The sequence below is a fragment of the Lontra canadensis genome, unplaced genomic scaffold (genome assembly GCF_010015895.1).
Source record: "Lontra canadensis isolate GAN:19392208 unplaced genomic scaffold, GSC_riverotter_1.0 scaffold27, whole genome shotgun sequence".
Classification (NCBI taxonomy): domain Eukaryota; kingdom Metazoa; phylum Chordata; class Mammalia; order Carnivora; family Mustelidae; genus Lontra; species Lontra canadensis.
Genome location: NW_022631021.1, coordinates 20,128,324 through 20,150,865, shown reverse-complemented (window position 1 = coordinate 20,150,865; position 22,542 = coordinate 20,128,324). Strand labels below are relative to the sequence as shown.

Sequence of the window (22,542 nt, the reverse complement as noted above, 5' to 3'; positions counted from 1 at the left end):
TTTAATTTATTTATTTGACAGATAGAGATCACAAGTAGGCAGAGAGGCAGGCAGAGAGAGAGGAGGAAGTAGGCTCCCCGCTGAGCAGAGAGCCTGATTTGGGGCTCGATTCCAGGACCCTGGGATCATGACCTGAGCCAAAGGCAGAGGCTTTAACCCACTGAGCCACCCAAGCACCCCAATAAAATCTTTAAGAAAGAAAAAATTATCTGACCAATTAGACGTACAAAATAAATCCCAAGTTTTCTTTCTAATACATTAGAGTCAACAGACATAAAATTACTCTGTCAAGTTGCTGTGATTCTAAGTGATCAATTTATGTCATTATTTCACTGTCAGTGAGTGTAAGACTTTGCTGGCCAGCACATGTCAGCAGATGGCCTGTGGGGTGTGGTGCATCCCTAAGTCCCCTCCTAACTGCACTGCCTGCTCCCAGTCTGACTCCTACTCCCTATACATTTATTCCATGGCTGTAGGTACCATGTTTTCAGAGAATGAACATCGTCCTCCAACCTCTGTCCTCCAACATCATCTTATCAAATTGTTCTGGCCTAGGAAGGAGCAGCTCCTGGCTACCTGTGACTACTCCCATTCCCATTAATTGCACACCAACAGCACTGATCACCTTTTCACCCACCCCTCAGACACGCTGAAACCATTCTTGGCTCAGAGGTTCTGTTCTGGCAGCTCTCTGTCCCTACAAGTCTCCTCCCTCTGCTCCGAGCAGGAACCCCCATGACCCTCATTCAGGTCTCCTTGGAAATGTACCTCTGTTTCAAATAGCCACTCTCCTACCCACACCCTTCAGTCTACCTCTCTAACCCAAAACCCTATACTCTTTTCTTCATACTTCTCACCACTATTGGAATGTTTTTATTTGTTTATGTATCTCTCTCCACCAGAACATAAGCCTGATGAAAGCAGGAGTATTGTTTTGTTCACAACCAGAGCTCCCATCCTTAGAAGCCTTGGTAGACCATAGGAGGTCAAAATGCATTCACACAATGAATGAAAATGACAACTTCAGCATAGGGCATGGGAAAGCTGCTCAAGGCGGGCCACCCTCCATGTCACACCCCCTTTCTACTTTCTTCAGAGAAAGTAGACGGATCAGAAATTGTAAAATGCCATTGAAAGTAAAACTCTGACTTCTTCCAGTCTTCTCTCAACCACACAGGTACTCCACGTGTACAAACTGGTCTGGGAGGTAAAGCCACCCATTTGGAATCTGGGACAGACTGGAAATGACTAAGAAGCCAGAGTAGAGTGCTCTGGCACCGGTCTAGCCCCACCTGACTTGTTTTTTCTCCATGATTTTGGATCTTCAGATCATCAGCTGCTTCCATAATCAAAAGAAACCCTTTCCAGAATAAAATGCAAATGGTCCTCAGAGAATCTCCTGCTTTGGATTAGCGGCTTAGCGCTCTATTGCCATGCATGTTTCAGAGTTGGCTGCAAATGCAAACTTACAGATAAGTACAAATCAAAATTAACAGCTCACTTTTCCCCTGGCTACACACCCTGCATCACACAGATAGCAAAACCCACTGGCACAGTATTCCTTATAGCTGATCCACATGGATAATTCTTGCTTCTAATGCTAGAGTATATGACAATACACCGGGACCTGTGGATATCTGTCTGGGTTGGGTAGCTCCACTGTGAACTTATATGGGCAAATACAATCTGTGTTTTTCAAATTAAAAATAACTCTCAAAGGCAATGGACTCCAAACCATTTATTAATAAAGTTGAGAAAGAACACAAGGGTGCGGCACACTCAATGCCACTTGGAATAAATATGAGAGCTGGTTCCAGTGGTCTACATTTTCATCTCCTCTTCCTGTTCCACAGAAAATTATAAATTCTTGTCTTGGAGAAGAAAAATACAAAATAGACACGCCTCTTCAGATTAAATTTGTGCTTTTTCTCATCTACCAGATTGTGTACAGGAATTGGAAAGTGGCATACAAGAGAATGCTTTAAAATAAAAAGGGATGGGTCACCTGGGTGGCTCTATCATTAAGCATCTGCCTTCAGCTCAGGTCATGTCCCCAGGGTCCTGGGATCGAGCCCTGCATGGGGCTCCCTGCTCAGCGGGGAACCTGCTTCTCCCTCTCCTGTCCCCACTCCCCTCTACTTGTGTTCCCTCTCTCCCTGTCTCTCTCTGTCAAATAAATAAATAAAATCCTTTTAAAAAATAAGTAAATAAGAACTAAAAAGGGACTTGGATTAGGGAAGGAGGATCTATTCATATTTTGGAAGTCAAAGGAAAACCCTACAATCCTGTCAGCACTTGGAAGACACCATTTACACTATGTGCTATGTCCTTCACTGCAAGAAGACACAGATTGTGTTTTTTAGCACAGTAAACAGCAGGTTCTACTGTGGAAATCCTTGCAGTTGGTACCTATAGCAACCCCATTTAAAACGTTACAAAGCTTTAAACCATCAGGAGTTGAAAGCAGTCAGTCATATACACCTTCCTATATACATTCAACCACACACACACACACACACACAAACACTCACACTTATGCTTGTCTACACATTGAGAGTAAGTGGAATGTTCTACTGTAATATCTGCTGGAGTTTTACTACTGAATCAGATTTTACAAACGCACCAGAAAGTTAAGAAACAAAATATACAACAAGCCACAAGAACATGTCTATGCCTAACCACTATATTTATACCATATGGCAAGCAACCATCTGAGTTCATCCAACCACCCCATTACTTACACATGGAGCATTTTTTTAAAGATTTTTTCACCTATTTGAGAGCAAGAAAGAGCATGCATGAGGAGGGGGAGGAACAGAGGGAGAGGGAGTAGCAGACTCCCCGCTAAGCAGGGAGCCCAATGTGGTACTCGATCCCAGGACACTGGGATCATGACCCGAGCTGAAGGCAGACACTTAACCAACTGAGCCACCCAGAGGCGCTTACACATGGAGTATTTGATCAACATTTTAGAGCTCCAATTTGTCCCAGACATTTTCAGTGTCACAGGTATATGTTTTCAGAACTCACCTTCACACACCAAAGACTGCTAGTGGAACCTACCACATCTGAGAAAGGTTTGTTCCTGGCCACAGGTAAGAGCACAGTTGGCCTTTCTTCAGGGACAGCCAAGAGGCTAGAGAGTTAATTTCCAGAAGAATCCTTCAACCAATGACAAGTAGGGATTTGAATATAAATACCTTAGCCTCTTCATAGCTTAGCAGGGATACATTTCAGTCATGAGCCCAGGGTCTCCTGGAGCTCCCCCCAAAACTTGAGCTCCAGCTGTCTACAGTGGAGATCAGTTTGATTCCATCTTTCCTGGCTTCACCTCTTTCCCTGTCTTATGTCACTACTTCTCTACTTTCCATACTCACCCCATCCCATAAAGTACTAGAGTCTAAGCCTTATATCCATGGCTGTCTCTGGAGCAACCCAACTAAGACCCTCTTCAGCCCTTATTCTTTTCTGAAATGTAATTTCCATTAAATACTCTGGGACCCAAGTCCCTTGGTACTGATTCTCAACAATGAGTTCCTCACCCAAACCACAAGTGTAGAAATCCCTCACAATTATGCCTGTACTTTGTTTGAAGGTAAGATGCTTTCTCCATGGCATAAACACCTGTAATAGTGGAGCGACTCTTAAAGCCAACAGGATAGCTTACTATAAAAAGCTATTTGAATACATATAGTAGTAAATGAGAGAGCCGCTGCCTATCTTTTTTTTTTTCCTTCTACTATGTTGCATGTATTTTCTCAATATATACTTTCCCAGCATTTTATTCCTCTGTGCAAACAATGTATGTGCTGGTTATATTCAACAGATACTACCAACTTATCAAAATGAATATTTACTTAGCATGTTCCATGTACTCAGCACTGACTTTTTAAAACCTATATCATAGCCCCCACAACTTGTCATCCTGTTGCAAAGATAAGACTTCAACCTATAAGAATATTTAAGAGAAATATGAAAAAGTGGTGAGGCATGAAATTGTATGGTAATTAAAAGACCTATGTAGAAACTTCTGTGAATCCCGAATGCTAAAAGTAGCAGTGGTTCAAATGGAAGTAAGATGGCTACAAGGAAAAAGAGACTGAGGTAAGTCTTGGTTCCAGATTTTCTACTATGGGTAAATCCTTAGACCCAGAACCTAAATTGAAGCCTCAGTTTCTTCTACACGTTCTTGAAGGGTTTGGGGCAAACAACTTTAGTATTCTCCTTGGCTATCAACAATTCATTCCCTTGATCAACCCATCAACTACTCTTTGCTGAACATTTCCCAAGTAGACAACAACTAACAGGACAAAACTCTTACTCTAAGTTTGCACTTTAAAAGACAAACAGTGAATCAACCAGTAAACAAGTGTGTTTGCAATATAATTTCAAATAGTAGAACTCTGACAAAAAAGAAAGCAGGCATAGTAGAACTAGAGAATAATGGGGACATAATTCTTTTGAACAGGGTGACCAGGGATGGCTTCTCTGAGGAGCTATCATTTGAACAGAAGGAGCAAGCTCTGCAAAGAAATGAGAAAAGGAGATTTCGAGCAGAGGAAACAGCACATGCAAAAGCAAGCCCTGGGGTAGGAATAAGCCTAGCATGTTAAAGAAATCATTAGACTATGATGAATAAGTAAAAAAGGTGTCACAGGTAGTCAGGGACCAGATACGATAAGACTTACAGGCTTGTAGTTTGGATTTCATTCTAGGGGAAAGGAAAACTATTGGAAAGTTGAAAAGATCATTCTGGCTGCAATGTGAAAAATAGATTGTGGGGTTTAAGAACAGAAGAAAGAAGCCCATTCCCTTGTTGGGTGAGAGATGATGATGGTTTACAAATGAGAGAATTTATATCAGAAAAAGGAATAAAGGATCACTCCTAGACTTTTTTACTTAAATAATCTCATGAGTGATGATACCAATTACAGAGGTAGGGTCAACTAGGCAAGAAGCAGGCTGGGGAGGCAGGCAGAGCTCAAGAATCCATTTAGGATATGTTGAGTCTGAAATGCCAACTGTACTTCCCAATGGAGTCAGTTTATATATCAAACCAAAGTTCAGGGCTGGAGATATAAACTGGAAGTCATCAGTGGTAGAAGATATTTCAACCTTGGACTTAGCAAGATTAGGGAGAGAACAAAATAGATCTGAGAACATAGTCCTGGAACATTCATTCACTTAGAACTTAAAAATGGAAAGGGAGACTAGAAGAGAAGTCTGGAAAGAATCCATCACTGAAACAGAAAGAAAGCTGGGGAAATTCTTTAGATTTATGTACAACAGCATCCACCTGACCTCAAACAGAAACTTAGAGTCCCATTGTTTGTGGGCGTAGAAGACCGATGATCTTTCCAGGGTTATGGCTATGAAAACTGGTCCCTAAATGGGTTCTGGTTGCATCAGCAAGAAGAAGGAATTTTGAGTAGAGCCCCGCCCTCCCCAAAGACAATGAACAGATAGAGGAAAGGAAGAAAACCGCATGACATCTACTTTGCCACCCTCCCCAGACTGAGAGCCTTTCAGTCGGGAGGTAAGAGAACTGTTGACTCAGAGGACAGAGGAGCTGGTTGCCTGGCTGACTGTGGGGCAGCGAGCAGTCATAGAGCTGCTCCAGGAGCAGGTGAGCGTGCTGGTGAGAGGAAGTACTCACCTGGGCACAGAGCTGCATTGTGGGAATCTGTGCATTATACAGAGATGTAAGTGATCTTGTGGGGGGATAACAACACCGTAATGGCATCTTTCAATCCCTCAGCATTCCTGCGGTAGCACAGACTCCACCTGGAACTCAGTTCCTCTCCTGGTGATTCGGTTCCCACTAGAGGACCCAGCCAAACCAGCTCCTTCACAGGCATACTCCCTCTGCTGGAGGCATCAAGTTCAGATATAACTAACCTGTGTTGAAGAAGGATCCAGTCCATTCTGCCTCCATTTTAGGAAATACAGACACTGGTGGTGGCAGACCCAGGGCTCTCCCATCCATATCCTTAAAGAGATATTTTCTTGGATTTTCACAATCTGATTCAGGGCAGACCAGCAATCCTAAACCTTTCCTGTAAAGGCAGACAGAAAGCACCTCTCTCATTCCATGATAAGCAACACAAAGAAAACAGACATTGGCAGCGCTGACATGAAAAAGAAATTCAGGATGCCTGAGTGGTTCAGGCAGTTAAGCATCTGACTCTTGGTTTTGTTTTGTTTTTTTTTTAAAGATTTTATTTATTTATTTGACAGAGAGATTACAAGTAGGCAGAGAGGCAGGCAGAGAGAGGGGGAAGCAGGCTCCCTGCTGAGCAGAGAGCCTGATGCAGGGCTAGATCCCAGGACCCTGAGATCATGACCTGAACCGAAGGCAGAGGCTTAACCCACTGAGATACCCAGGACCCCTGACTTTTAGTTTTGACTCAAGCCATGATCTCAGGGTCTTGACATAGAGCCCCATGTCGGGCTCCACACTCAGCATGGAGTCTGTCCCTCTCCCCCTGTCTCTCCCCCTCCAAATAACCAAATAAATAAAATCTTAAAGAAAAGAGAGAAAAAGAAATTCAACAGGATTTTATTACTAATAACGTGCTACATAAACACAAAATAAAATGCTATAGAAAATGTTATTTTCTCATTATATGAGCAAAAAGAAAGACATTCGTGTAACCAAATAGTCTAGATATCTGAATATAAAATCTTTGCCTCAATTGCTAATTTTGTAAGAAGCAAGATAAAATAAAATTTGCTTCTAATATCTACAGAACATAATGTAATCATTTCTTTATGAAACTTTGGGGCCTTACAGGACTTTAAAATTATTATTATAAATATCAATTCTATTTGTGCTATATACAAACAAAGTAAAAATAGATATTTTTATTCAACAAATATCTATTGAAAACCTACATTTATATGTTGGGGAATACAGTGGTGATAAAGACAGACATGGTTCCTATACTTTCAGAATTGAGAGTCTGGCAGGTTATATAAACAAGTTATAAGCAATTATAGCATTGAATTATAGAGCATTTATTTGATTTCCCCTGGTCTAATAATTTTAAGTACCATCGGTAATAATATTAAATATTTATTGTATGCCAACCATATGTCAAGTATTAATAATAAAAGAATCAGATGCTAATATCATTTAGCTTTATAACTATTTCATTCCATAAGTAAGACATGAACCTAAGGAAAACTGGATAGGAGAAAAGATGACAGAATAACACAAATTGCAAAGCTCATAATGTTTAGGTACCGAAAAAATGGCTTAGGGATGGGCATTAAGAAGAGACTGGTGTTGAGCCAAACATATTATTTTCTAATTAGGGGAATTTTTCTTGATTCTTTTCTTTCAGCTAAAGGAGTTTTCCCTAATGTTGTGGGGAAAAGAAAGTAACCTGCTATTCCTGCTCCTAACTTTCCCACTCCCTTTTACGACAAAAAGAATTCCTCCTCTAGTTTTCAGATCCCTGTATAAAATTCCCAGATTGTACGTTCAAGAACAGTAGTTACACAGGGTCTGGCCGCCAATATCTGAGACACTTCATTCAGTGCAGGGATTCTTGGCAACAGACACAGTCTCCTTTGACTTCCTAGTCCCTGCACAAGGGCTCATGAGCCTTCTTCTGAAAACTAGTGACATAATACTCCAGGGAAGATTCAAGACTTAGGGTAAATTTTTTTCCCAATGATTTTGAAAAAACCCAAAGAAGTATCTCAAATAAAGATAAAACGATGAAACATTAGTAAAATTTGCATGCTATCACTTTTTGTTCTCTTTTTTAGCCAGAAAAAGTCACATGGCTGAGCCCAAATTCAAGAGAGAAATAGAGTCTCTGCCTCTGCTGTAGGAAAGATTGCAAAAATCTTGTATTGAAGGTCATGAACATAGGGTAAAGAACTTGAGCCATTCAATCAATCGACCATAGCTTTCCAGAAAAACTTATTTCTATTCACATTGATGATTTTATTCTTTTTCTTCTAAACATGTTTAAAGATTTGATTAATTGCCAAATACTTCATAAACATGACTTATTATAAATACTAAAACTGGTACCTAGCTTGTAAAGGAGGAAAGTAGAACTTATTTTTGTCTTTGATCTTTAGCATCTTGGTCCTCTCTGCTATTATTGGGTGCATGATTCCAGTGTTCTCCACACTGGGCAGGATGCAGACATCTAGGTCATCACTATAGCAACTCTTCACAAAACTAGAAAAGGTGACATCTGAAAAAAAAATTTAAGATATCATAACATTAGATCATAGAACCTACCAACAACACATATAGATCACACAACTAAATATTCTTACACCAACGCATATCTGGTAGTAAATTTAAGCTATCCATGGTATTTCCAGGAGTTAATATAAATCCCAATTTATAATGTCAGTAGTTCTTCAAGACCTGGACATTGTATCAAAAGAGAAGAGTATTCCAACACATTAAAGTCTTAAGAGTAACACTTTTCATCAAAGTTTTGATCATGATCCAGTGGAAGTGAGTACAATAGCACAAAAGAGATCTGATGGAAGATTAACATCACAGGTTGTGGTATAACTGGTTCTATTCCAGGCTGCCCCATCACCTACTAAGCAACTTCAGTGAAGCACAATTTCTGCATTTGTTTTCTCATTTTCATAATAGGAAAAAAAACACCTACCTAGAGAACTGTCATATAACCAAATTAAATAATCACTGTGAAAGTTCTTCAACATAAATAAAGCAATGACTTTTTAAGGAGCATCTCCCTGTCGTTATAAATCACCATTGTGCTTATCAATAGCCAGAAGCTTATCAATTGGACGGTAAGCACCAGACTACATCATACCCTCTTGCTGATATAATTTCTGAATGCTATTGAAGATCCTATGCACTACATTGCTTGGAAGCCAGAACCTCCTACCTTGAAGTTTCATCATTCCTGAAATGGAATGGCCATTCCTCACTCTGTGCCATGGTTCCTGAGGCCAGCGATTTGGTTTTGAGGTGAATACAGGCCACAAAATACCAACTCGACCCCCTCTTGGATTGGAAGGAGCTCGATCTGTTGATGTCAAGTTGGCAGAGCGAGGCTTAACTCTGTCCTGAATACAGTCAAAAGAGGAGCTAGTGGCCACAATAACTGAATTCTTGAGTACAACCTGTACATTTTCAGTGTGACCCTGTGGAGCAGAAGACACATACACCACTGCCAAGAGTCCAATAGTATTATCCACCAGAGTGATGTTCTCCATCTCTACACTGTTCTCCACATGGAGCATAGCACCATAGTCAAAGTTCTTGAAAGCCAAGAAGCCAGAGATACCAGTACAGTGGTCAAACCCATTTTCCTTGTAGAGATGCAGGCCATGAAGGCTTGAGTGGGCCACATTGTCAGACCAGCGAGCTTCAGGAGAGGAACACCTGTGGCCTCGGATGTGAAAGCCGAGTCGCTCCGATCCTGCCACAACATTGCCGTCAAGGCTGATGTCCTTTGCCTGGTTCACTTTGATTCCTGCCACCCACATGGTAGACCATGCTGGCTGTGTGATCAGAACCACAAGGTTATTAGAGAGAGTAAAGTTCTGACCCTGCAAATCAATGCCATGGCCAACTGCACCAAACACCAGATTGTCCTTTAAAATGATCCCATGACTGGCAGCCACACGAATGCCCCCACCGCAGCTCTGGTGCAGAGTGGATGATATTATCCAGGTTCCTGCCGATGCATTAAGGAGTTCAACAGCTGAGTACAAAGGTGACCCAAAGTTCTGAATTTCCACATTTGAAAGTTGAAGGACACCTGCAAACAAAATGCAGATTATCAGGTTACTTTTTCCTTCCCTACAAAAGACAGAAGGGTGGCCCATTTACGGGCTCCGGGAGATGTAAAAAAAAAATTTTTTTAATGTAATAGTGTATTCTCAATACCAGCACTGTATTTCACAATAGGAGTCTCACTAACAACATAAGCATCATTAGAAATATCACATGAATGCCTGCCAAAGTTTCATGTGCAGACTGAAGGGTCTGGCAATAGGATGGAGGAGAGGAAGGACAGATAGGGAAGAGAGAGAGGCTCTGGAGAGAAGCACAGTAGCTGGCAGGTTCCGTGTATTTTTCTGCTGGACTAGTCAAAGCCCTGGATAAGAATGAAGGAAGTACAGGTTCCTGGCCACTCCCCTTAATGCCATGTCTCCACTCAGCAACCCCATGTGAAAGGTCTATTACCATCCCCACAAAGATATTACAAGAAGGACTATAATGGTCAATCACATAAAACATATTTTTAAATCATTTTAAAGACCCCATAAAATCTTTTCATTTTTTGTATCCCAGCCACACTGTGGTCCTTGCCTCATTTTCACAATAAAAAGCTTCTCTACATCTTCTACATCAGGAGAGGATAGTGAATTATTTAGTCTTACTGAGGAATTTATTTGTACTAATTTAAGTAGATATTTCAAAAATACAGTATGAACTACAGCCACTAGATTGATTTAAAAATATAATGAGCACTAATATGTCAATGTATACACTCTCAGTAAAATAGATAAGAACACAATTATAGGAAAAAATGAGGTGAATTAATAACTTTAGCACCTACTTCTCACATAGCACTCATTAGGTACCAGGCATTGTTCTAAGTCATATCTCAATAGTGCATGTGTGCTTGTGTATAGATGTGTGTGTGTGTGTGTGTGTATATATATATATATATATATATATATAAACTCTTAACTTCACAAAAATTCTATGAGGTAGGTACAGTTATCATCCCCATTTTATAGATAAGGAAACTGAGATAGAGAAGGTTTCAGTAACGTATTACACAAGGACGTAGACAAATACATGCAGATGATGTACAATTAACCCTCATGGAGGCATACTGTGGGGAATGGGAGATGTAGTGGAATACAGGAACAGCTTTGCATTGGCATTCAGTCGACTGGGCTACAGCTAATGTGCCAGGAATTAGTCATGTGTCCTTAGCTATGCAGGTCACAACTTTATCCCTCATGTTACTTTTTTTTTTTTTTATTTACTTGAGAGAGAACGCACAAGCTGGAGGGACGGTGGGGGAGAGAGTCAGAAACAGAGCCCTTGCTGAGCGCGAAGCCTGTGTGGGGCTCAATCCCAGGACCCTGAGAACACAACCTGAGCCAAAACCAAGAGGTGGACACTTAACTGACTGAGCCAGCCAGTTGGCCCTTTTTTCTTTCTTTTTCTAAAGATACTGCCAAAGGTGAACTATAAAGTTATTTCTCATTACAATTGGAGGGACCTATAGTGTTTCAGTAATAGTATTTAAAGTTCAAAAGAGTTCAGCCTAAACCCTCCACCTTCCCAACACCCTCTTCACAGAGAAGAAACTAACACCGGGCTGCCATGAGGACCAACGATGGCCTGGAGGACAGATGAAGTGAGAGATAATATATGTGGGATGCCTGGGTAGCTTAGTCTGCTGAGCATCTGCTTTTAGTTCAGGTCATGATCTCTGGGTCTTGGGATCAAGTAACGCATAGGGCTCCTTGCCAAGCGAGGAGCCTGTTTCTCGCTCTACCCCTCCCCCTTGCTTATGTTCTCTCTCTATCTCTCTCTCTGACAAATAAATAAATAAAACCTCAAAAAAAAAAAAAAAGAAAGAAAGAGGATGTATGTCTTTCAGGGATACCTGGGTGACTCAGTCAGTTAGGCCACTTACTGTGGACTTTGGCTCAAGTCACGGTCTGGCTTCCCGGGATCGAGCCCCATGTGGGGCTCCATGCTCAGTGGGGAATCTACTTCAGATTCTCTCCCTGTTCCTCTCCCTCTGCCCCTCCCCCCGTTCATGTTCTCTCTATAAAATAAATAAATCTTATAAAAAAAAAAAAGACCATGTGTGTCTTTCTTTGTAACCAGATGACAGGATTCCAATACATATAAATTTCTCAAATGACACCTATTAAGGAGGCACTGGTAGATGGTGTAGAAATATTCACTGAATGATAAAACATCCAAAAATTTTGTCTGGTGATGACATTTTCAACAGTTCCCTCACCAATAGCACACAGCTGAAAGAGTGTTGAACGTGTCTCCATAGGACTGTGACCCAAAGGCCACACCAAATGCTAGCTTCCACACATAAGTAGCTTATTTTGTAGAATAGAAAGTGGTTCTAGAATCTCAGTCAAGGTAATGTATCAGTATTATTTTAATTTGTGGGGTTTTTTAATGTCTTATACTTACATGGCTATAATTCATAGTTTTAAATCATTCAAGAACTTTTTTACTCCTGTGCATATTAACTAGTGGCTGAAAGCCAATCAATAATAGTAAATACTTAAAACGTCTTGAGCATTTAAGTGAAGAATTAAACAATGATTACGTTCACAACTACTATCTTATTTCTCTTTTCAAAAATCACAATTCTAAGTAAAAATTGCTGGATATTATTTGTTAAAAAAAGAATGACAGGGGCCTCCAATTTAAAAGTAGGAATTGGGGGCACCTGGGTGGCTCAGTTAGTTAAGCATCTGCCTTTAGCTCAGGTCAGCCTGATGCCCCACATCAGGCTACCTGCTCAGCAGGAAGCCTGCTTCTCCCTCTCCCACTTCCCCTGCTTGTGTTTCTTCTCTCTGTGTGTCTCTCTCTGTCAAGTGAATAAATAAAATATTTTTATAAATGAAGGAATGAATGAATGAATGTAGGAATTGTAACTCCTGGCTTGATTTTCTAACCTATAATTACTCAGCACCCATTGCCGGCATTCTTGACCTGCACCTGCTGATTCCACCCCATCCAGGCTCTAGAGTATATCTGCAGATAATTGCGAGGCTTCTTAATTTATTATGGGAAACTGGATTAAATTCTAGAACAGAAAGTGACATTAGTGGAAAAACTGGTAGAATATGAATAATATCATGAATTTAGTTAAGAGTAAGGCACCAATATTATCTTTTTGTTTTTGACAAATGTAACAGATATGTCTGATATTAACAACAGGGAAGCCTTGGCAAAAGGTATACAGGAACTCTCCATACTATATTTGCAACTATTCTATAAATCAAAGATGATTACCAGATTATTTAACAAAGGCTTTTAACAAAAGCCTATTTTAACAAAAATTAGCAGATTATTTAACAAGGGCTTCATGATCAGAGCTGAATTTGAACATTACCTCTGCCACTTTCTAGCTGGATGACTTTTCTTACTCTTCACTTTCTTCATTCCCATTTATGGAGCACTTAATACTAGGAGTTATTACACTAGAAAAACAGTGATGAAAGATCCAAACTTACCCTTAAGTTGTTCACAAGCTCATAAGTGAGTTTCAACATAAGAAGACAATTTTATTACAGACTCTGCTTCTTCATCTATAAAATGTCTCTCTCATGAAGATAATAGGATTACATGAGATAAAATAGGCATGAAAATCAACATTAGATTGCTGGCAAGATGGCACAGGAGTAGGAGATCTAACTTTTGTTTGCTCCTAGGAATTCAGCTAGATAGTAATCAAACCATTCTGAACACCTACAAACTCAACAGGAGATCAAAGAAAAGAATAGAACCAATTCTATGAATAGAAAAGCCACCACTTTCTGGAAGATAGGACTTTCTTGGAGAAGTGAATCCAAGGTCATATATGGAAAGATAGACTATGGGGGGAGGGGTCAGCTACCGGCAAGTGATAGAGCAGCAGAGCATAAAATCAGAACTTTTAGAAGACTGCTCCACTGAGGGATGTTGCTCCAGTGGCTAAGCGAGGAGTGGAACCATCACTGGGACAGTGTGGTCTCAGGACCCTTGAGGTCACAGAAAGACCAGTAGTGCCTGAGTGTGGCAAAGCTCCCAAGTATCAGAGGGGGAAAGCTGGTTGCAAAGATAGAGCCAAGAAGCGGGCTCTCAGCTCAGGGTTGTCATAAACCATATTCTGCAGCAGAGTTGGGCCCCTACTCTTTGATCAGGAGCCAACAAGTGGCAGATCAGGGGAGACTCCCCTTCTTCCCCCAGAAGGAATAGCATGGGAGTGCACTGCAGGAATCTGTTGGGTTTGGAGGCCCCAAATGAGGTCATGTCCCAGAGAGAGAAACTCTCAGTCACAGTTCAAGTGAGCTCAGAGTATGGCTGGAAAACCAGTGAGAGAAATGATTGACTGCTTTTCTCTGAGAGCTCACTGAGGAGTGGGGCCTTGAGCTCTCAGCTTCTCCAGGGCTGGAGATTGGGAGGCCACCATTTTCATTCTTATCCTCCAAAGCTGCACAGAAAACTTTCAGGGAACAAAAGCTACCAAGAGCAAACCCGAGCAGATTACTAACCCTGGCCCTTGGCAAGGGATGGATAGTTCTGCCTCAGGCAAAGACATTTGAGAATCACTGCAACAATCCCCTCCCCCAGAAGATCAGCAAGAACATCCAGCCAAGACTAAGTTTACCAATCGATGAGAATGTAAAACTCTAGTGCTAGGGGAATACAGCACATAGAATTCGTGGCTTTCTTCCCTATGATTCTTCAGTCTTTCAAAGTTAATTTTTTTTTAATTTTCTTTATTTTTTTCTCTTTTCTATTTTTTTGAATTTTTCTTCTTTCCTTTTCCAACCAACATCTTATCTTATCAATTCCTTTTTTAAAATCTTTTTTTAATTTTCATTTTTACAATCATATTCTATCCCTTCATTGTATTTAACCTTAATTTATATATATATATATATATATAAAACCTTAAATATATATATATAAAATATATTTTATATATATATATATATATATATATATATGTTTTTCCTTCTTTAAAATTTTGGGATACAGTTTCTTCTAACATAGCAAAATACACCACAAATCTGGTGTATAGCTCTGTTTTGTTCATCATCCTTATCATATTCTTTTTTTTCCCTTTCTTTTCCCCCCAGTTTCAGGTCTCTTCTGATTTGTCTAGTATATATTTTTCTGGGTTTGTTGTTACCCTTTTGGCATTTTGTTCTCACATTCATCTATTCTTCTCTGGAGAAAATGACAAAATGGAAAAAAACATAAAAAAAACAACAACAAGATGCAGTACTGACTGCCAGGGACCTAATCAATAGTCACATTAGTAAGACGTCAGAACTAGAGTTCAGAATGATGATTATAAAGATGCTAGTTGGGCTTGAAAAAGAACATAGAAGATACTAGAGAATCCCTTTCTGCCAAAATAAAAGAACTAAAATCTAACCAAGTCAAAATCAAAAAGGCTATTAATGAGGTACAATAAAAAATGGAGGCTCTTATCTCCAGAATAAATGAGGAAGAAGAGAGTATTGTGATATAGAAGACCAAACAATGGAGAATAACGAAACAGAAAAAGAGAGATAACTACTGGATCATGAGGGGAGAATTTGAGAGAGAAGTGATACTATAAGATGAAACAATATTAGAGCAATTGGGATCCCAGAAGAAGAAGAAAGAGAGACAGGGGCAGAAGGTATATTGGAGCAAATTAAAGCAGAGAACTTCCCCAATTTGGGGGAGAAAACAGGCTTCAAAATCCAGGAGGCATAGAGAAACCCCCTGGAAATCAATAAAAATAGGTCAACATCCTGTCATCTAATAGTAACACTTACAACTCTCAGAAACAAAGAGAAAATCCTAAAAGCAGCTCAGGACAAGAGGTTTGTAACCTACAATGGTAAAAACATTAGACTGTCAGAAGACCTTTCCACAGAGACCTGGCAGGCCAGAAAGAACTGGCATGATATATTCAGAGCACTAAATGAGAAAAATATGTAGCCAAGAATACTCTATCCAGCTAGGCTGTCATTGAAAATAGATGGAGAGATAAAAAGCTTCTAGGACAAACAAAAACTAAAAGAATTTAAGAACACCAAACCAGCCCTATAGGAAATATTGATAGGGGTCCTAAAAGTAACATAGACCAGAAAGGAACAGAGACAATACACAGTAACAGTCACCTTACAGGCAATACAATGGCACTAGATTCATATTTTCAATAGTTTCTCTGAGTGTAAATGGGATAAATGCCCCAATCAAAAGATACAGGGTATCAGAATGGATAAAAAATAAGACCCATCGATATGCTGTTGGCCAGAGACTCATTTTAGACCCAAAGACACCTGCAGATTCAAAGTGAAGGGGTGGAAAACAATTTACCATGTTGATGGACATCAAAAGAAAGCTGGGATGGCAATCCTTATATCAGATAAGTTAGATTTTAAGCCAAAAACTACAATAAGAGATAAGGAAGGACACTTTGTCATATTTAAAGGGTCTATCCAAGAAGAAGATCGAACAATTTTAAATATCTATGTCCCTAACATGGGAGCAGCCAATTATATAAACCAGTTAATAACAAAATCAAAGAAACACATCAACAATAATACAATAATAGTAGAGGACTTAAACACCCCCTTCAGTGAAATGGACAGATCATCTAAGCAAAAGATCAACAAGGAAATAAAGGTTTTAAATGATACACTGGACCAGATGGACATCACACATATATTCAGAACATTCCATCTCAAAGCAACAGAATACACAATCTTCTCTCTAGTGCACATGGAACATTCTCCAGAAGAGATCACATCCTGGGTCACAAATCAGGTCTCAACCAGTACCAAAAAATTGGGTTCATTCCCTGAATATTTTCAGACCACAATGCTTTGAAACTAGAACTCAATCACAAGAGGAAAGTTGGAAAGAACTAAAATACATGGAGGCTAAAGAGCATCCTACTGAAGAATGAATGTGTCAACCAGGAAATTAAAAAATAATTTTAAAAATTCATGGAAACAAATGAAAATGAAAATACAACTGTTCAAACTTTTGGGGATATAGCAAATGTGATCCTAAGAGGAAAGTATATAGCAACACAAGGCTTTCTGAAGAAACAAGAAAGGTCTCAAATACACAACCAACCCTATACCTAAAGAAGCTGGAGAAAGAACAGCAAATAAAGCCTAAACCCAACAGGAGAAGAGAAATAATATGCAAGCTAGTGCAGCCACTCTGGAAAACAGTATGGAGGTTCCTCAAAAAGTTGAAAATAGAGCTACCCTATGACCCAATAATTCCATTGCTGGGTATTTACCCCAAAGATACAAATGTAATGATCCAAAGGGGCATCTGCACCCCAATGTTTATAGCAGCACTGTCGACAACAGCCAAATTATGGAAAAAGTCTAGATGTCCATCAGCATATGAATTGATAAAAAAGTTGTGAGAGAGAGAGATATATATATATAATGTAATATTATGCAGCCATCAAAAAATGAAATCTTGCCATTTGCAATGATGTGGATGGAACTAGAGGGTATTTTTTTTAAAGATTTTATTTATTTATTTGACAGACAGAAATCACAAGTAGGCAGAGAAGCAGACAGAGAGAGAGGGGGAAGCACACTCCCTGCTGAGCAGAGAGCCCAATGCGGGGCTCGATCCCAGGACCCTGGGATCATGACCTGAGCTGAAGGCAGAGGCTTTAACCCACTGAGCCACCCAGGCGTCCCTGGAACTAAAGGGTATTATGCTAAGTGAAATAAGTCAGTCAGAGAAAGACAATTACCATATGATCTCACTGATATGATGAATTTGATAAACAAGACAGAGGATCATAGGGGAATAGAGGGAAAAATGAGACAGGATGAAACCAGAGAGGGAGACAAACCATAAGAGACTCTTAATCGCAGGAAACAAAAAGGGTTGCCGTAGGGGAGGTGGGTAGGAGGGATGGGGTGGCTGGGTGATAGACACTGGGTATGTGTTGTGGTGAGCACTGTAAATTGTGTAAGACTGATGAATCACAGACCTGTACCCCTGAAAGCAATAATTCATTATATGTTATTTTTTTAAAAAATCGGCATTAACCCTGTTCTAGAACATCCCTTCCCCTGGGATGATTTAAGAATCCTGAATCGGCAATACCAGAAATTTGGGATCATGACAGCATGACAGTCTGGCCCAGTCTAAACTGGCCTTCTATCCTGTGATGGTGTTCTAGTGCAGACTGCAGTTTTTGGTTAAAAGAGGCCCTTTTCCTAGTCCTGTTTCCAGAAGAACAGGATTCATCCTGTGTCTCAGTGTTCTAAAGCATGGCTTTTCAATCTCAACACTACAGACATTTCAGACCAGAGAATCCTTTCTTGTGGGAGGCTGTCCTTGCATTGTAGGATTGCACGATATACTGTAGGTTCTTTAGCATCTCCCTACTAGATGCCAGAAACTCCCCCAAACTGTGACAAGCAAACTGTCTCAAGATACTGGCAAATGTCTTTTGGGGAGAGGGGAGGAACAAAGTCACTTCTGTTGAAGACCTGTGGGACACAGAGCCTATGGAAAGAGAGCTTGTTCCATGGGCCAGAAATCCTGAACTTTTTATTTAAGTTCGGTAGGAATACTGCCCTTTACCATACTGGTAGAACAGATGTGCCAACAAAAAGTGTTTCATGCTCAATATATTTAGGAAGTTGTTAGATCCTTTATTCCAGGCCTTCTCAGAGCCTTTATTATATTCATGTACTCAGTGACTTTCTAAGATGGAGCTACAATGATATCCTTACCCAAATATATTTGACCAGGAGATAATTCTAGAATATTATTTAAGGAATACAAGTTGAAGACCAAGTTCCTAATCAAATAATGTTGCAGCATTCCAAAAGAGTTAAAGCTTGAAAGAAATGAGAAAGATTGAACTGATCCTTAAAGCAGTCTAGAATATGGAAATCATTTTTATTTAAATTTATGCCATTAATTTATAGCATGAGCTGAGGCCTGCCATCAGATATAGCATGCTACTGGGAAAGAGTAATAGAAATTGAGGAAAGAGATAAAATTCAAGTGGTCATTAAATCATCTATAATTTCAAAGCAGAGGAAATTTCACATCTGCTGAAGATGTTTTCTTTAAGGTAAAAATGTGCATATGTGCTGATTGCTAGTATATTATTTTAACATCACACTGATAATTAAGCACAGATTAGAACTCAAAATTCATAGCTTCTCAGAGCACAAAGGAGCCATCTAATTTGAACATTTTGTTTTATACATGAAAATTCTCACAGTTGGAATTTCTGAGCGTCCCAGATGAATAGGCTCCAATGGGTAATGGTTAGGAACTTCAAATTCCATTTACCTGGAAATTCCTCACTGCTAGACTTTCTGAAGGACCCCACAAGTAGTCTCACCCTGCATGATATATCAGGCTGGATTTGTATATTTCGGGTCAAAAGTCCAACCTCTGCAGCCAAACGAATGGATCGGCCATCCTCCATGATATGGACGCTTCCTAGGGCAATAGGAATTGGGCAAGGGAAAAAAAAAAAAAAACAAAACAAAACCTTAAAAACCTATTTCAGAAATTGCCAGCTGGGGACCCAGAGAACCTGACAAATGAAAACACTCCTCTCCCCTCGGAAGTCCTACCAACATTAAGGCTGCTTTTCCTCGGGCATTCTCCACACATGTCAGCTGAGAAATGAAAAGCTCGTTCACATATCTCTCTTTGGGATCAGAGTGAGAGTGTTTGAGCAAGAATTCATTTCTCCTTAATAACTGTGGGTACTGGGACAAGGAAGTCAGGGCACACCTGTCCAATTAGTGGGGTCCCCAACGTCCTTCCTTAAATTCATAGGCGTAAGACTTGAGTGTTTGGCTGTACATTGTCCGTGGACTTCTCTGATGAGAGTGAAGAATCCCAGACCGACTAAGGTGGTGACAGAACTAACGTAGCAATATATAGGAGTAAAGCGACAAAGAGCAGTGGCAGTGCCCTCTCAGGATGGTCCCAGTCTTAAGCTCAGCCCTGCCTGAAGGAGCCTCCTCAGGGGTGGGAATGGAGCACCCTGCTGATCTGATTCACTGCCCTCTGTTTACACCACACCCCACATCCTATAAGCAAGGACTGCTATAGAGTTCTCCTTTCTCCTCCACTTTTTAAAAAAAAATCATCCTTGGAATTATGACTTAGAAACAACTTTAAACATAATCCTGTTGAACACATGTATGTTCCTCTCCCATATCAGAAACAAAAAGATATTCCCTACTCCATTTCCATGTTTTATTACTCATTAGTTAGAGTTCTTGGATTAAATATATTTATTGGACTGAACCAGGAAACTCATGGTTATTTATAATTTATGTGCAATATACTTGAACTGTGCATAGTGTATAAAAATATTCACACTTTTTTTGTGAAAAAGTATTTGGCTTTTTATCTTTTTTTTTTTTTAATAGTAGTAATAGTACATAAAGTGTTAGGAAGGACACATTCCTGAGCATGGAAAAAGAAGCCATTATTTACAATAACTGCCAAATTTAAAGTGATTTCATGATTCAGTGTGCCAAGGAATAAACTGGAAATTCAGCTCCCATGAGGTTTATTGTGGCTTAGTAATGAAAGTGACCTTGAACAAGATGCTTAGCCTTTCTGCTTGCTTGAACAAGATACTTAACCTTTCTGCTTGCTTCTAGACTTGCCATTATATGTAAAAAGCAAAAACTAAACCAACAAAAATTCCTTCTCATCTCAGTATAATTTAGAAGTTAGGCAATACAATTAATGAAGGGATACAGGTAAAGACTTCTAGGATGAGTTTAGGGAGCAGCAAGGTATTATCCATTCCCTCTGAATGGCCACTGGACACAAGATCCCCAGGAAGGTTGCTGAACACATTCTTTCTGGCTCAACCATTTCCCTTTCCCAACAAACCAAAGTCTTACCAACATGCCGGTGTTTGAGCCGTTCATGGATCTTAACATGGTGAGCCTGAGCTTCTTTCACAGTGAGGACCTCTGCTTCATGAGGTTCATAAGAAGAGGAGCTAAGGACGATTTTGTCATGGGGTCGCCAATCCACTGTGTCCTGTACTATAATTCTGTAACAGCACAAAAATGTCATTAAGTCTACTGGCCATGCAACACAGAACACCTACTAACTCCAAAGAGAAAAGGAAATCCCCTGCAACCGCCAACTCCCACCAGATTGACTTAGAGATAACAAGTCAAGACAGAGAAAAAAGGCTTTTGTGAAAAGTTTAATGCTCATGGCGTCAATGGTCTGGCTTATGTGTATACATCACAAGGACTGCAAAGAGATTCTGTAGCCCTAAGTACAAGACAAAGGTAAACAGAGTTTACTATATACCAACAACACATGATTTCTTAGAAAAGGCATCTTTCTCCCTGATTGGGAAACGGCTTGAAAAGTAAAGGTGGTTCAGAGGAAATCTTTTCTCACATTTTCTCAAGAACTGTTATGCCATTTTTTGGGCAATTTCTCATCATGTATTAAGGCTCCTACCTTCTTCATGGTCAGACAGATATAACGTGGATCCTAGAGATGTCACTTACCAGCTATGTGACCTTAAGAAATCACCTTGCTGAGTTTCTCATCTTCATTTGAAAAATGCCAATATTGAAAGCTTCCCTCTGACAACCCCGTGTTACTGTAGGCACTAAATAGGATGCTTTTCTTGAGTGTGCTATGTTCCAAACACTGTTTCTACCACAATATGAAATAATGATGGTTTTGTTCTTTTTCATTTTTTTCACTCACATTTAATAAAACTTCTGTTCAGTCTTTCACTGCCGCCTAGCCTTTCCTAGTGAATATGTCTGCTTTATTCTTCATTTACAGTCATTACCAACTTCAATGGCATAAGTCTATTTTAATAACCTGCTTCTTTTGCTAATGTCCACATTTTAGCAAGCTTTGACAAGAGATTCTCCTCTACCCATAAATATTCACCCAGGGAATAAGTCCATGTGAAGGCTATTCAATCATGAAACATTTATTGATTGAGCAACTAGTAAGCACCAGACACTATAGTAGATGCTAGAGGCACAGTGGTAAATAAAACATATGTCATTTGCATTTTTTAAAATGGCAACTTATATTTTGACTAGTAGACATCCTTAAAGAGTTTACTCCAAGGGAGATGAAATATACAGGTTTCTATATAATATTAACATCAAAAAAACCCTCAAATAAATTACAGGGGATTGTTTGTAGGTCAATGGTACAAGTCTACTATGAACCAAAGATAACTAATTCATGTCTGTACACCTGAGCTTAAATGGAGAGGGAGAGTCACAGAAAAAAAGACTACTGTCAATTGCTATAATTTTAATGAAAGAATTTAGTCTTACCTTAGTTCCTCATTTGTCGTGACATCCTACATACAGAATATTAAACTAACTGCTAGTTTTTAAAGGCAAAGTAACTAAACTCAAAGAGATGAAATAACAAAGGTTAACACTAGATCATCGAATGGAGCCAGAGGTTGGATTAGGACAAGGGAAGTTTGATTAAGTCCTGGTTCTTTCCACTAAATAACATTGCCTCACCTGTCCAACTCATAGTCCTTCCCCAGCTAAATGGTAGAAAAAGCAATACCAGGGTGCCTGGGTGGCTCAGTTGGTTAGGCATCGCCTTTGGTTCAGGTTGTGATTTCAGGGTCCTGGGATCCAGTTCTGCATTGGGCTCTGCTCTCAGAGGGGAGTCTTCTTCTCCCTCTCCCTCTCCCCAGCCCTACCACTTGTACTCTTTCTCTCAAATAAATTAATAAAATCTTAAAAGACCCAATACCCCCACATCTCAGA

General features: G+C 39.8%; 1 protein-coding gene across 1 annotated transcript in view; it reads right to left on the bottom strand.

Moving 5' to 3' along the window:
• The window catches only part of PKHD1 (PKHD1 ciliary IPT domain containing fibrocystin/polyductin), a 443,932-nt gene that overhangs the window by 114,087 nt on the left and 307,303 nt on the right, over positions 1 to 22,542 (bottom strand). Inside the window, exons 56-60 of the mRNA XM_032864542.1 lie at positions 20,662 to 20,816; positions 19,076 to 19,228; positions 8,895 to 9,773; positions 8,048 to 8,216; positions 5,899 to 6,056 (exon numbers count right to left, since the gene is read on the bottom strand). Coding sequence (XP_032720433.1) covers positions 5,899 to 6,056; positions 8,048 to 8,216; positions 8,895 to 9,773; positions 19,076 to 19,228; positions 20,662 to 20,816 — 1,514 coding nt within the window. The remainder of the gene's footprint in view (positions 1 to 5,898; positions 6,057 to 8,047; positions 8,217 to 8,894; positions 9,774 to 19,075; positions 19,229 to 20,661; positions 20,817 to 22,542) is intronic.